At 36.4% G+C, this 13,607-nt stretch overlaps 1 protein-coding gene across 1 annotated transcript in view; it reads right to left on the bottom strand.

The window, feature by feature from the left end:
* LOC139718020 (acetyl-coenzyme A synthetase 2-like, mitochondrial) overlaps positions 1–12,007 on the bottom strand; it is a 36,389-nt gene extending 24,382 nt beyond the window's left edge. Inside the window, exon 1 of the mRNA XM_071629508.1 lies at positions 11,451–12,007. Within this exon, the coding sequence (XP_071485609.1) occupies positions 11,451–11,862 (412 nt within the window). The 5' untranslated portion in view covers positions 11,863–12,007. The remainder of the gene's footprint in view (positions 1–11,450) is intronic.
* Between the last annotated feature and the right edge of the window lie 1,600 nt (positions 12,008–13,607).

Genomic DNA, 13,607 nt, shown 5'->3' with positions numbered 1-13,607 from the left:
AAACAGACCACACACACACACACACACACACACACACACATATGATATAAAAACAAATTCTTTTGTTCCAAAATGCTGTGTACAGATATCAGTATCAACAAACATCTCCATATTTCACAATATTGGAGCAAACGATTTGATTGTGACACAAATGTACTTTTCACTTCCAATTTAATCTAGTACAAGTATTCTGATAAAGCCAAATACAATGTTTTATAGCTGTGATTAAAAAAAAGAAGCTGCTTTGAGTGTCATGTACACTGGTAAAAGCTCAAAAGAATCCATATTTCCCCAGTTAAAACCAGTAAAATGCTGCAAGGTTACAAAAATATAGTATCCATTCAACAACAACAACAAAAAAACCTACTGTTTAGGTGCCTGAAAATTCAAATAATTGCCCTAATTTATCAAAAATATGAATGCCATTAGTGTCATATATTCTTGAAAAAGAAATACACACAAATCCCTTATTTTCTGTTTACGTAATTAGGCACGTATTAAGTAACCTAGGATTATATAATTACGTGCTTTGATCTATGAAGAAATATGTAATGTATACTTTTTCACTTTTCTTTTCATAAAATCAATTCAACTTTACTCTTAGGTAGATAACTTTAATGATTAAGGAGTTCCTGTGGATCAAATACTCCCTCTCTTCAAATCTGACATTCTGTCTTCACACTGCATGAAAATAAACTGTCATAGTCTAATGCAGATCTAAAAATGAGGCTGGAAACTCATACAGTCAGCTAAACATGTGATGGCTGAATTCTCACCAGCAAAGCTAGCCCAGCATAAGACCGGACAAGAGAAATTATTTACTCTGTCCCTCTTCTACTCTTCAATTTGCATAAATGACAATGAAGTCTTTTGTGGTATACATAACCTAACAAAGCACAGGGTGACCCACCCACATAATAAAGATAAGTGTAAAGAGACAAGAAAGCACAAGAAAAAAAGAACAGAAAAGGAGGAAACCTGGGTTAAAAGAATAAAAAGGGGGGCTTGGGACGTCTGTATTTACGTCAAGCATACCTGTGACAATGAATTGCACTGATTGAATGAAGGGCGTGTCTGGAGACTAGTGGTTGAAAAGTTTATTTGATGTACGGCAGTTGGGAATAAACGCAATCAGCAAAGCTTGCATAAATCATTCTAAAAGGAAACATTTACTCCAACACACCTTAACAACATGAAACAAATAAAGAGTGTTATTTATGTTATGCAGACTTCTACGTAGCAATGTTTGTTAGCCATCTGCATGATAATTAGACAAATTGCTATGTAATCCTTCGTTTCGTTCACCCCCTTCCATTGGAACCTCCTGCAAAAATTGTTTGGTATTAAATTCTGATGCCAACTTGATCATTACCACAAGATTTACAGAAGGAAAAAAAAAATCAGCCAGTTTGGCTTTCATTTCTATTTTGCCACACAAGAATGCACCAAGGCAAATAACCACACACACAGGCACACAGTCACAAATATCTGTACACAGATATTGACAGAAAGACAGTCCTAAATGTTTGTTTTTCTCCTCGCTCTCTCGCTCTCTCTCTTTCTTTCTCCATTTTCCTTCTCTTCACCAGCCTTTTATCTGTCCAGTAAATTTCAGTTTCTCCTGTTCGGTGTATCAAGGATAGTGTGCATTGCGAATGTGCTCAGATACTTCAGCTGAATAAGTGAGATGCATCAACTATTTTGCCATGTTTATCAGCAGGGGCAACTTCTATGAGGATTCCTTATTCCTTTAAAGTTAAAAATCTGTCCATGAATGTGTCGCCCTTTCAAGATTTAAAAGACAACCAGAGAAGTGCATGATGAAACCAGATGTCCCAGAATGCACACAAAATGGTAAGTGGGATGATATTTACTCTATACAGTTCATTCTATGACCGGCACGCTAAGAGGCATGCTCTGTCACTTCTTGATCAAATACAACAGCATAGTGTTTATCCTGATTTTCAAACTTGATGTAGGTTTATGCATTGGTGTATGTCTTACAGAGCCATCTTCTATATTACTCCTTGCATATCTAACACTCTGATTACTATTTGTAATTTATCTGATAATAATGCAATGGTAATTTGATGAGTCAGATTTTAAAGGGTTACACTGCCATCAAATAATGATCCATGGCATTCTAATGCTTGAATAGGATATATACAAAGGTGTATGTCATTCAACGCAAGCTTAGGGTGCATAATTATCATGGCATTCTAGCACTTGCATCTAAGGTATAAATAGCATTCTAATGCTTGCATATGGTATTATATGGCATTCTAATACTTGCACAAGCTATAGATAGCCTTCTACTGCTTGCATAGGATATACACGGCATTTTAATGCTGGCATAGGGTATATCCTATATAAGGCATTCTAATGCTGGCATAGGGTATACACCGAGTACTAGGCTCGACATTAGCGGTGGCCTGGGTCCACCAAAAATTAACGTTGGGCCACCTAACTTACAAAAAAAAAAAAGCTATCTTTTGGTGGCCCGATCAGGCAGCTCATTTTCAATATCAATGTCTATATTTCCTTTTATTTTGAGCTACCCCATTTCTCTTTCAGGCCATCAAAATGTCAAATTCAATGATTCTGGTGGCCCGTACGGGCCACCTGAGAAAAAAGTTAGTGCCGAGCCCTGGAATACATATTTATGGCATTTCTCTCGGAATGTAATACTATATGCAGAAATATGCAGTGTAGAGTTTTAACATAATGAGAAGATCATCAATCTTGAGAGATTTGACAACAAATAGATTCAAGCAATGGGAATAGATATGATCAAAGTTGTTCTTCAAACCAATTTTCAAAACCAGGGAAAATAACCCACAGGGGGTACAGAACTTTTATTATTTCACAGGTTCGTTATTCTGAAGGTTCATTATCCCGGAGGTTTATTAATCTGAAAATGATATGAGGTTCATTATTCCGAATACCCTTCACAAGTATGCCCCCTTTTTCATGCATACATTGTATGTTTTTACAGACTCAAGGCGATCACAGGCATCTTTAAAATTTGCATTTTGCAGTAACTACTTTAGAACAAATTGCAGCTAGTAAGAATAAAACTGAAAGAAACAGGAAAAACATAATTACCAAATGCAGGGAACACAAACATTCGTAACTTTAAGAACATCTTTCATCGTAAGCTAATCTCTTTATCCCATGTTTGCATCCCATGTCATGTATAAAGCCATCATTTTACTCGGAATCACGCTGGAAATCAGTGGACCTGTTTTCATGGTATTACAAAGTCCCCCCCCCCCCCCCTGCAAAGTTCACATGTAAATACCATGGGCAATGTAAAACTAACAGACAAAATATATTATTGTCACACTATCCATTGCATACGGATAGCTTATTTCGGCTGCAACACCCAGACAAGGATCTGTTACTCGGTTCTCATGCTAAAATATATTACTTGAAAACAGTCAGGAACTGAATTTCCAGCCACTAACAAGCTTTCCTTTTCAAACCCTGGACCAACAATACAACAGAAATTGAATGCATTAATATGTAAGAGGATAGTAATAAAAGGGTGATTAAAAAGGCAAAATGAACCCTTTATGTAAGCAACAATTATCATGGCAAGAGTGCAGTCAAACAAGTGAAACAAATCAAGTAAGTCTGCAGGAGACAGGTCAGCATATTTATAAAGTTTTGCTCTTTTGCACGTCAAAAAGACATGCAATGTGCATCTGAAAGCAGCCATTGAGGTCAAAGACTTGTACATGTGAAACACTCCACAGCATGATTTTTTTTTTTAAGTTTCTCCCAAGATTAAAGTATCAAGAAAATTAAATCATATGATGTTCTGGGTAGATATTAGATTTTGTTTGGAAAAGAACACAGTAATTTAATAAAATCACTACGGAATCACCAATTAGAATTGAAATTACTGGTTATAGAATTAACAATCCCCCAAATTTAATACAACAAAAGATCATTGAAATTAGCCCAGTAAAGGAAATCAACAGGGTAAAAATTTCCCTTTGAACTGACATCAATATCCCTCACTAGTTCCTTATTAATCTTTACTACTACACAAAAGCCACCAGGGACATTCTGCTATTTTTACCTTCCACAGAAGAGGAATCTGATCTCTTAAAGCTGAGGAAAATATGTTTCCATTTTTTAGTCTGTGAACCAACACAAGAGAGAAAAAATCACAATATCTACCAAACAATATTAGATTCAATAGAAGTTACACAGGCTATCTTGATATTATACTTTAGCTCTGGCTCCCCCAGTTGATAATGTTGACTAATGTCATACCTTGGAGAAATCTTCATCTCTGCTTATCTTTTCGGTAAGTGCCCTTAAAATGACTGAAAGAGAACTCCCTTTGCACTAGATAAGCACATTGTAATTTGAAGTGATCAAAGTTTGCGCCCTCTCAAATAGGAATAAAATTGATAAACACCCCATAAAACACACACTACGGTACCATGACTGAACTACTACATTTCATTTCACATGACGTATCATGACCTACACCATGCTGTTGAACTCTGTAATTCCATTCAGACCGTATCTGAGCTGGGCGGAGCTTCAGGGATCAGGGTGGTAGTTCATTACTCGGCAGAGACGTCGCGACAGATAACAGTGTTTAAGGAGAGTTTACCATAATAGCCAGAAAGTTGCTGGGTGTGTAAAATCAATGCACTTAGAGCAACAGATTGGCCAGTGATAGTATTGGCAAAAAGGGGTTGTAAAAAGTTTTTAAAAAGATATAGTAGAAATATCACTTTTGGTTATTGAAAGAATATTTCATTAATTTGTAACTGAAAAAACTTGAGATTTCCTACAACCGTACATACCAAAAAAACACTCTGACACGGTGAGAAAAGAGAAAAGTCTCAAGAAAGATATTTTATTAATGATCTATTGCATTGCTGATTCCAAATGAATTACCATTCCAATTTACTTCCAAGCTACATTGTGGAATCAATAGTCATATCCATTTGACCCAAATGGAGAATTGAAGTTATTTCTGTGAATTGGATATGGTCAGTTGAGAATGAGAGGAGCATTAAGTTGGGTCGACGAGTATTGGTTTTGTGGCAACTTTAACGCCGTTATTATTCTCACCCAATGATATTTAAAATTTAAAGTAGGTCCTATTTGTTAACATGTCATTACCCAAAATCTACAAATCTAGAGTACAGCTGCATATCAAGCAAATTTTTAAATTTCTGACACATAATGTGATACAGATTTTTACATTTTCCATGCTGCTGGCATATACTCTGTGCACTATCACTTTCCTACCCATGTTAAGCATAAAGTTTTTAGCCCATGGAGAAGACCATAAATAATGGAGCTGACATGAACACGTTGCTACTCTAACTCAAGACTTTGTGAGATGTTATGTCTCCTGACGAAATGGCCAGACACTGATACCAGATTTTAACCAATCTGGTGCTCTACTGCTGAAAATGAAGACTACCCATAATGCCTTGGGGGGTAAATCGGAGACGAAAGCAAAGACCTGCAGGGGGTTAGCAGGAGAAATGATCTGTTCTCACGGTTCCTGCACTTGAGCTACACAGCCAGGGTTACATGAAGTATGTTCCCCGCTCACAGCTTCCGCAGGTACAAAAGGTCAATGGGTTGCACACATGGCATGTATCATCTCAGATCACACTCATTCCATGTCTATCTTTACGAGTATCTTTTGTTTGTTTTCTTTCACATATCTCTCTAGCAATATCTGCCTTATCATCTCCTAATGTGTAGTATCTTATTTGTTCATTATCACTCCACTTCATATAATGCACTTCAACCCACCTGCTTTAAATCATGTATGACTAATTTAATAGTTTGTAGTTACAGCACATCACATATTAAGCATTTGTGAATGTGAATACATTGAGGCTATATTTATCTCTGCATACTTTCATGTTGTATGCAGGTAGACATCCTTTCCCAACCCATCTCAGTTTCTCAAACCTTTGTCCATCACTTTGATTTTCTACTACTCCTGCAAGCAGGAACTTTAAAGGACAAGTCCACCTTCATATACATAAGGATTGAGAGAATGCAGCAATATTAGTAGAGCACATCAGTGAAAGTTTGAGGAAAATTGGACAATCCGTTCAAAAGTTATGAATTTTTTAAGTGTCTGTGCAGACACTGCTGGATGGAAGACTACTACAGTGTATGATGTCACATGCGTACAACGATATAAGGAAAATATAAAGAGAATTTCACAAAACTTTACTTTTTTAATAAAGTGCACATTTCTTTGACTTATTACTGATGTATGTTAAGGGTAATATTATTCCCCCTGCCTTCTGAAAGAGAGAAGTCGAGTGTTCTTTTGTTATGCGAGAAAAATGAAAATATGTTGATTTTTCTTTATTCTTTCTTTATGTCGTTGTACTCATGTGACATCACAAGCTATATTAGTCTTTTCATGCAGCCGTGACTGAGCAGAAACTTCAAAAATTCATAACTTTTGACAGGATTGTCCGATTTTCCTCACACTCTCACTGATGTCTTCTACTAATATTGCTGCATTCACTCAACCCACATGTCTATGAAGGTGAACTTTTCCTTTAACATGGTCTACTGCACACATGCTCTTAGGCTGACACAATTATCATCCAAGTTGTACTGACTTTTTCTTTAAGTTTACTAAATGAAAAATGAAGATGCCACTTCACAGAGAAAAACAAAGTGATTTCTCATACAAGCACTATGATTTAGCACTTCATAAAGCAGTAAAAATGAATAAAAAATTCTGTGAAAGTTCAACAGATATCAAGAAAGATTGACTGACCCTCTGACCATTACCATCATGTCAAATAATAACTTTATCCCACAAACACCAAAATAATACCCCAATAGTCATTTCTTTGGGACAAAATGTAAAATTTGTAATTCCTCATTTGTTCAATTCATAATTGCTTCTTATTCTCCTTATTTCACAAAGAAACATTTTCTCAGAGCCTCTATCAATGCAAATGGTAGGCAGAACATCAGATTATCACACAAATTACCAAGACAGATTCTATAAAGACTAGGTTTTATGGTAATTTTATGAGCATGAACAGATGAGAAATATACAAGGCAATAGGTGTAAAATTCATGTCAAAAGGTTAGCTACTATATCATATTGCACAACTCATAAAATGAGTCAAATTTTATACCCTCGGTACTAAACTTTAACGATCATAAAATGTAACTTATGAATTGTCCAACATGTTGATTTTCACTGACTCAACAGGAGCAATTTTAGTCAAACAATCTCTTGGGTTTAACTTTCATTTCATATTTTGCGAACTATGTTTATAACATACAAAAATCTCCAATAGCACTGTGAGAATTACAAAATATATCAATGCTAAAATGCAGGAGAATTGTGGGCACTTTTCATGAGTCGTGTTTGTATGAAATCCATCATCAAGTCTGAACTCACAAGAAATGTGTGTGTAACCACAACTGACATGACACAATATTTGAGGTACTAAAAATAACGTAACAAGAAATGGTCTGGTGTGCACTGTAATAGCTGACTGGTAATAATGTAGAATCTACCTGGCCCGGGAGATGTTCAAACTGCATGCCTGAGGTAGCATAATGGAGCAATTAACCGATATGATTACAGCTGCCCAGACGCAATAGAATATGTGTCAATAGACACACAAGTGTAAGTTACAGTTGTACCGGGTAGCACAGAGTACCGGTACACTTCACTGGTATAATGCAAATCTAATGGCTTCCCGAGCTCTTCACTTTGTTTTATTGATGGTAAGTCTGTTTGTTTCAGTTTGTTGTTTTGTTTTGTTTATATTCCCGTCAATACCCTCTCAAGCATCAATGTTTCCTAGAGCTACAAGGACAGTTTTAGAAGGCTTTGACATACCTACAACTTGTGAAATGTTTCTGAGTTGAACATTTTGTTGACAGATTTCATGACTTCTGTTCTGTTTCTTTGTTTTATTAATTTATAATAGCGGAAAATGAGCAAAGAAAATGGGATTACAAATGGAATCACATTTTCTTTGCTCATTTTTCTTCTTTTTTTCAGAAGGCTTTGACATATAACTTGTGACATTATATCAGAGTTGAACATTTTGTGGACAGATTTCATGACTGCTGTTCTGTTTCATTGTTGTATTATTTTTATTAGCGGAAAAATGAGCAAAGAAAATGGGATTCCATTTCTAATAAATTATATTCATTTCTGGTCAGTTTTCTTCTGTTTTCATTTTTAACTATTCTTATTAGTGGTGGTATGACAATCAAGACGTTTTCTTCTGCAAGACATCTGCAGAGACTCCAACTCTCCCGTTTTCGACGGGAGAACTCCGAAAACCGAAAACCCATTCTCCCGCTTGAGATTTAATTTCTCCCGCCCTGGCTCTTTGTCTCCCGTTGGAAAGGATTTCTTACTTATTTCTATTGTATGTTGAAAAAATAAGCCTTAGATAGCACCAGAGAGCATCTAGAACCCTGGGAATTTCGCGCTTCGCATACATCAACTTTGAGTCTCCCGTTTGCTAGGGGTTTCAGGCAGGAGAATCTCCAGATCAGAAGGTGATTGGGGTTTGAGTCTCTGCATCTGTGCCTCTTTATTTTCATCAAAAGTAAACAAAAATCTTCTGAGTGGTAAATATACCTCTGTCTTCAACAGATGAGGTCCTAAAGTCTGTTTTAAGTGAAACTGCAGTGGCTTTTCAGAATTGCACTGTTCATAATAACAAAGTAGAATGCACTGGTAGTAAACGACTTTTTTTTTCAAAAGGAAGTCAAATTTTAGCAGTTCTTTCATATTTCTTTTTCATATTCAGAACAGAAACCAACAAAAGAAAAGTAGCAAGGTTTTCTAACCACATTAAGAAGTAAATATTGTTGAGAAAAAAAAAAAGTTTGAAATGACTACAGATTGTTGTGGTGCAATCTATATCTTTGAACCCAAGTGTATTTAGCTGTATCGTCATAAATCTTTTCCACATTTGGCCCAAAATCTGATCAGTCAGTTGCTATGACATACTAAAGTGTATACAAGCCTTGATTAAATTAAGCCACATCCTCTGTGAGTCCATTGCATAACATAAAACATAAGAAACTTATCTTGACCATACACTCCTAATCAGTATCCAATTTTGCTCAAAATATTACAAAGTACATATCATACTCAGAGTGCACTCATGATAACTTGTACAGGAAACATCCACGTTATGGTGAATAACCCTTCGCAAAAAAAAAAAAACCCAACAGACACATACACACAGAAAAAACAAAACAAAACAAAAACAAAAACATTTTAGTTTTATCAACACTATTATCCCCTCTACAATGTACCCTAGTATAAATTATGACCTGCTCAAACAAAGAATTTTAAATTCAGAAGAGTTGAGTTCATTCATATCACTTTACAAGGATACCAGCATTTGGGTGTTGTATTAGAGCATAATAAATTCTTGAGGTAATATGAACAATGTATTCATTCTGGTGTTGACTATTATAGTGGAAAGAACACACAATGATATCTGAACGATAATGATGCAAGAGCCTGGGGAGAGCACTAGAAACCTATTTGTCCACTTGTTCAGATCAACTAAAACTTAAAGGGAACCCAAACCCAAAGAGCAAAGGGAATTCCACAAAAATTCATTTTTCATGAAAATTACACATTCCATTGACTTGATACTGACATACGTAAAGGGTAGCAATTATTCCCCAGCTGCTTTCTGAAAGTGGTTAGTCAAGTGCTCTGTCATTACGCTACATAATGAATTTTTGTGGAATTCTCTGTGTTTTCTTTATATTGTGGTCCACACATTCATCATAGCCACTAGTACACATAGTCTCCTTATCCAGCTTTTCCAACACCAAAACTTTAAAAATTCATAACTTTTGCATTGATTGTCCTATTTTCCTCAAACTTTCACTGATGTGTTCTAATGTTGCTGCTTTCACTCAATCCACATTGCACTTTGGGTTTGGGTTCCCTTTAAAGTTGGGCAAGCAAATGAATAAGCACTTGCCTGTTAAAGGACAAGTTCACCTTCATATACATGTGGATTGAGTGAAGGCAACAATATTAGTAGAACACATCAGTGAAGGTTTGGGGAAAATCCGACAATCCGTTCAAAAGTTATGAATTTTTAGAGTATCTGTGCAATCACTGCTGGAGGAGAAGACTACTACAGTGTATGATGTCACATGCGTACAACAATATAAAGAAAATAAAAAGAGAATTTCACAAAACTTGACTTTTTGAATAAAGTGCACATTTCTTTGACATGTTACTGACTTATGCTAGGGTAATATTATTTTCCCTGACTTCTGAAAGAGAGAAGTCGAGTGTTCTTTTATTATGTGAGAAAAGTGAGAATATCTTGAATTTTCTTTATACTTTCTTTATGTAGTTGTACTCATATGACATCACAAGCTATAGTAGTCTTCTCATCCAGCCGTGACAGAGCAGAAACTTCAAAAATTCATAAATTTTGAACGGATTGTCCGATTTTCCTCAAACTCTCATTGATGTGTTCTACTAAAATTGCTGCATTCACTCAACCCACATGTCTATGAAGGTGAACTTGTCCTTTAAGAGTATGGACCCCATGCCCAAGCATCCATTCAGGCAAAATGGAGAAATATTGTTGTAGTGTCCTGCAGGGTCTCATAAAGACCTAAATTGCTTCAATGGTTACATTATGAATGGAAAAAACAGATTGAAGGAAAGTTCATCAGACAGTGAGTGCATCCACTCTCTACTCTTCCTCTCCTCCAAACTCTAGATTTCAAAACAACACAGTCATCCAAAGATGGTGTGGCAATGGTATGGTACTTTCCACTGTCCTGTTTCTGTCAGCACAAAGACATCTACTCTTCTGATACCAGCAATCATTTTAATTTAATTAAGTTTATTATTTTACTGAGCACATACTTGATAGCATAATATGAGGTACTGTATGCCAAAATGTATCCAGTATGTGTTTGAAAATGGTGACACAACATTTGCTCCTGCGACAATTGCTCCCATCTTATTTTCTCCTAGGACAAAGGGTTAGGGTATGATAGAGTTTTAGGTTAAGTTTGATGCGACGATTAGGATTATGGCTAGCATTATGACTGTGGGTAAGTATTTTATACTTCAGCAATATTACTAAGATGACTGTCAATGATATAGGTCCTACAATCTACATGTAATAAGAATATCACACTTGACACGCCTTGAGTGATATTTGTTCACACATACACTGTGTATTAAAATGCCTTCTAGAATGTTGCCCAGGCCATATCTGAGGAGAAGAATGCCAAGGGCAAGGCAACCTCACAATTGTGACCACGTTCAAAACATGTCAATCATCTACAGTTTGTAAACCATAAACTTACCTGGTAGCCATATTGCCATCTACATCTGTTTACAAAAACTGCTTATAATATAAAACATCAAAATAATGTCTTGGATGTGTTTATACCTGATACATTTATTTGGCCTCCAAGGAACCAGGCAATTTTGCCCTCTGGAAGGTTGCAGTCCATCACATCATCAAACTCTTTGAACCACTGCAATCTAGATCTTGCCAGCTTTCCCCAGAATTTTTCGGGTTCATTGACTGAAAACTGATAAAGTTCTTGGTGACTGCCGAAAACGAAGCCATCCCTTTCGAAATCATCGAGTTCGGGAATTACTGTAGAAGAAACTTGACTTGCACGTTTCGAATCAGAAGTGGCACGGAACGCTCGCCCTCCACTACCCGCCACTACCGGGCTGGACTTCAGCCATTTTGGTGTCAAGCTGCTGAGTGGACCAATCACACCTGTCAATGAACAAGGAGCTCCTCCCCAGCGATTTGCTGCTAATATACCTAGTCGAAGAATATGTGCCATCTCCAGAAACGCACTAAATTTAGATGTTTAAATGGCAATGACAGAAAAGAACAGTCAAGACTGAAATTGGTCTTGAAACCCAGATCGTTTACGTGCATCTGCTACATGAAAGTGCGAATTATATTTCGACGATTACGTCCTTGAAACACACACATGCACACGCGCTGTATACATAGGAAAACACTGACGTGTATATTTCTCATGTACACAGTACCCCACACTACGCGCCGTCTCTTGTGTTGGTAGGACTCGCGAGTTAGCCTGAATGACAAGCTGTTTCCAGCATATTGTTCTACTTTTTTAGCCAAAGACTGAAACCCTTACACTTTAATTCCTTAAAATTGATGAGTAAGTACATGCGGAATTATATGATTATATAATTAGCATATAAATTGGCCGAATGTGATTATAATATTGTGACGAAGAAATGTTGAGCCTGAAAAACAAATGGTAACAAATTCCGGCCGGCCGCGCCATTTACTTGGCCGTGATTTACGGGGACGCCCCTAAAACGCCTCCTTCACTCCCATCAATACTGTACCTCTCGCATCCAGGGTATGCTAGGCCCGCGTATGCCCCATTTCCGGGAGCAGCATCATGAGAGATGGGGAGATGGAGGGAGAGAGAAGCGGAATTCACTGAGTACAGTAGTTTGCTAATTTTGGAATACATCTTGCGAGGCACTTCATGACTAAAAACAGAAGAACAGTGAATCACGAGTGTGATGAAGTCGTTATAGTAGGCTCCCTACAGTGTGTATGAATAGACTGAGGACGATGATAAATATAAAGAGGATTGTGAAATATAATTTTCATAGATTACTCTTTTTTTTGTATTAGGAATAAGATATCAATGCAAATGTACAGACTTACGAATAATTGAATAAATCAGTTTGACAAAGGAGATGAATTCCATTTAAAGTCCAATCGTCCCCGGTCGTACAGCAAGCTAATGTTGACTTTACAATGGAACAAAACGTGTTTCCCTGATAGATTATGAAATAAAATGATTAACAAAATATTTATAATCTATAGTCTCACTTTATGTTGAGCAAGAGAATTAGTGAAGAAGAAGAGGATAACTTAAACAGATTAGAATTAGATGTCATCTTTCATCTTTTCTGGTACAGCACATCTCACGATCAAAACGTGTACTTTTGCAGATTGGGGAATTTTATAGATTTCGGTAGAGTTAATTTCTCAATTTGCCTTAAAAAGTAACCAATTGTTTTATAAGAGGATATATCTCGTATATATATTAAGTATAGGTACCATATCCAGTGGCGGATCCAGAGGGGCGCACCGGGCGCGTGCCCCCTCTTTATTTTTTTGTTGCTGTTAAAACAAAGGAAATAAAACCAAAAAGAAAAATTAATGAAACCCGAAAGTAGCATCAGAAATATTCTTTTGCGCCCCCCTTACAAGATACCTGGATCCGTCCCTGATATCATGAAAAAAAAAAATTGTATTATTATCATAGAATGAACATGCCTTGAAATTCGATATTCTAGAGTTTCCCAATTTATGCTTTCATGAATTTCACTTTTAGATTTATGCAGATGACTCTACTTTAAGTACAAGTTCGTGCTATATTTAAGAGTTTCTTACACAATGCTTTTGTGGGTTTTGGCTGCTGAGTGCCTGATCACATCATCATAATTTAAATGTTGTAACATTGCAGAATTATTATACAATATTTTTACATGTCATTTGATTCACTGACAAATTTGATCCTCTCACTCTTAT

This window comes from Diadema antillarum, unplaced genomic scaffold, assembly GCF_040938485.1.
Source record: "Diadema antillarum isolate AM-2024a unplaced genomic scaffold, OU_Dant_1.0 scf00000087, whole genome shotgun sequence".
Taxonomy (NCBI): domain Eukaryota; kingdom Metazoa; phylum Echinodermata; class Echinoidea; order Diadematoida; family Diadematidae; genus Diadema; species Diadema antillarum.
Note: the sequence above shows the minus strand (reverse complement) of the source record. Positions and strands in the feature narration are given on the sequence as shown.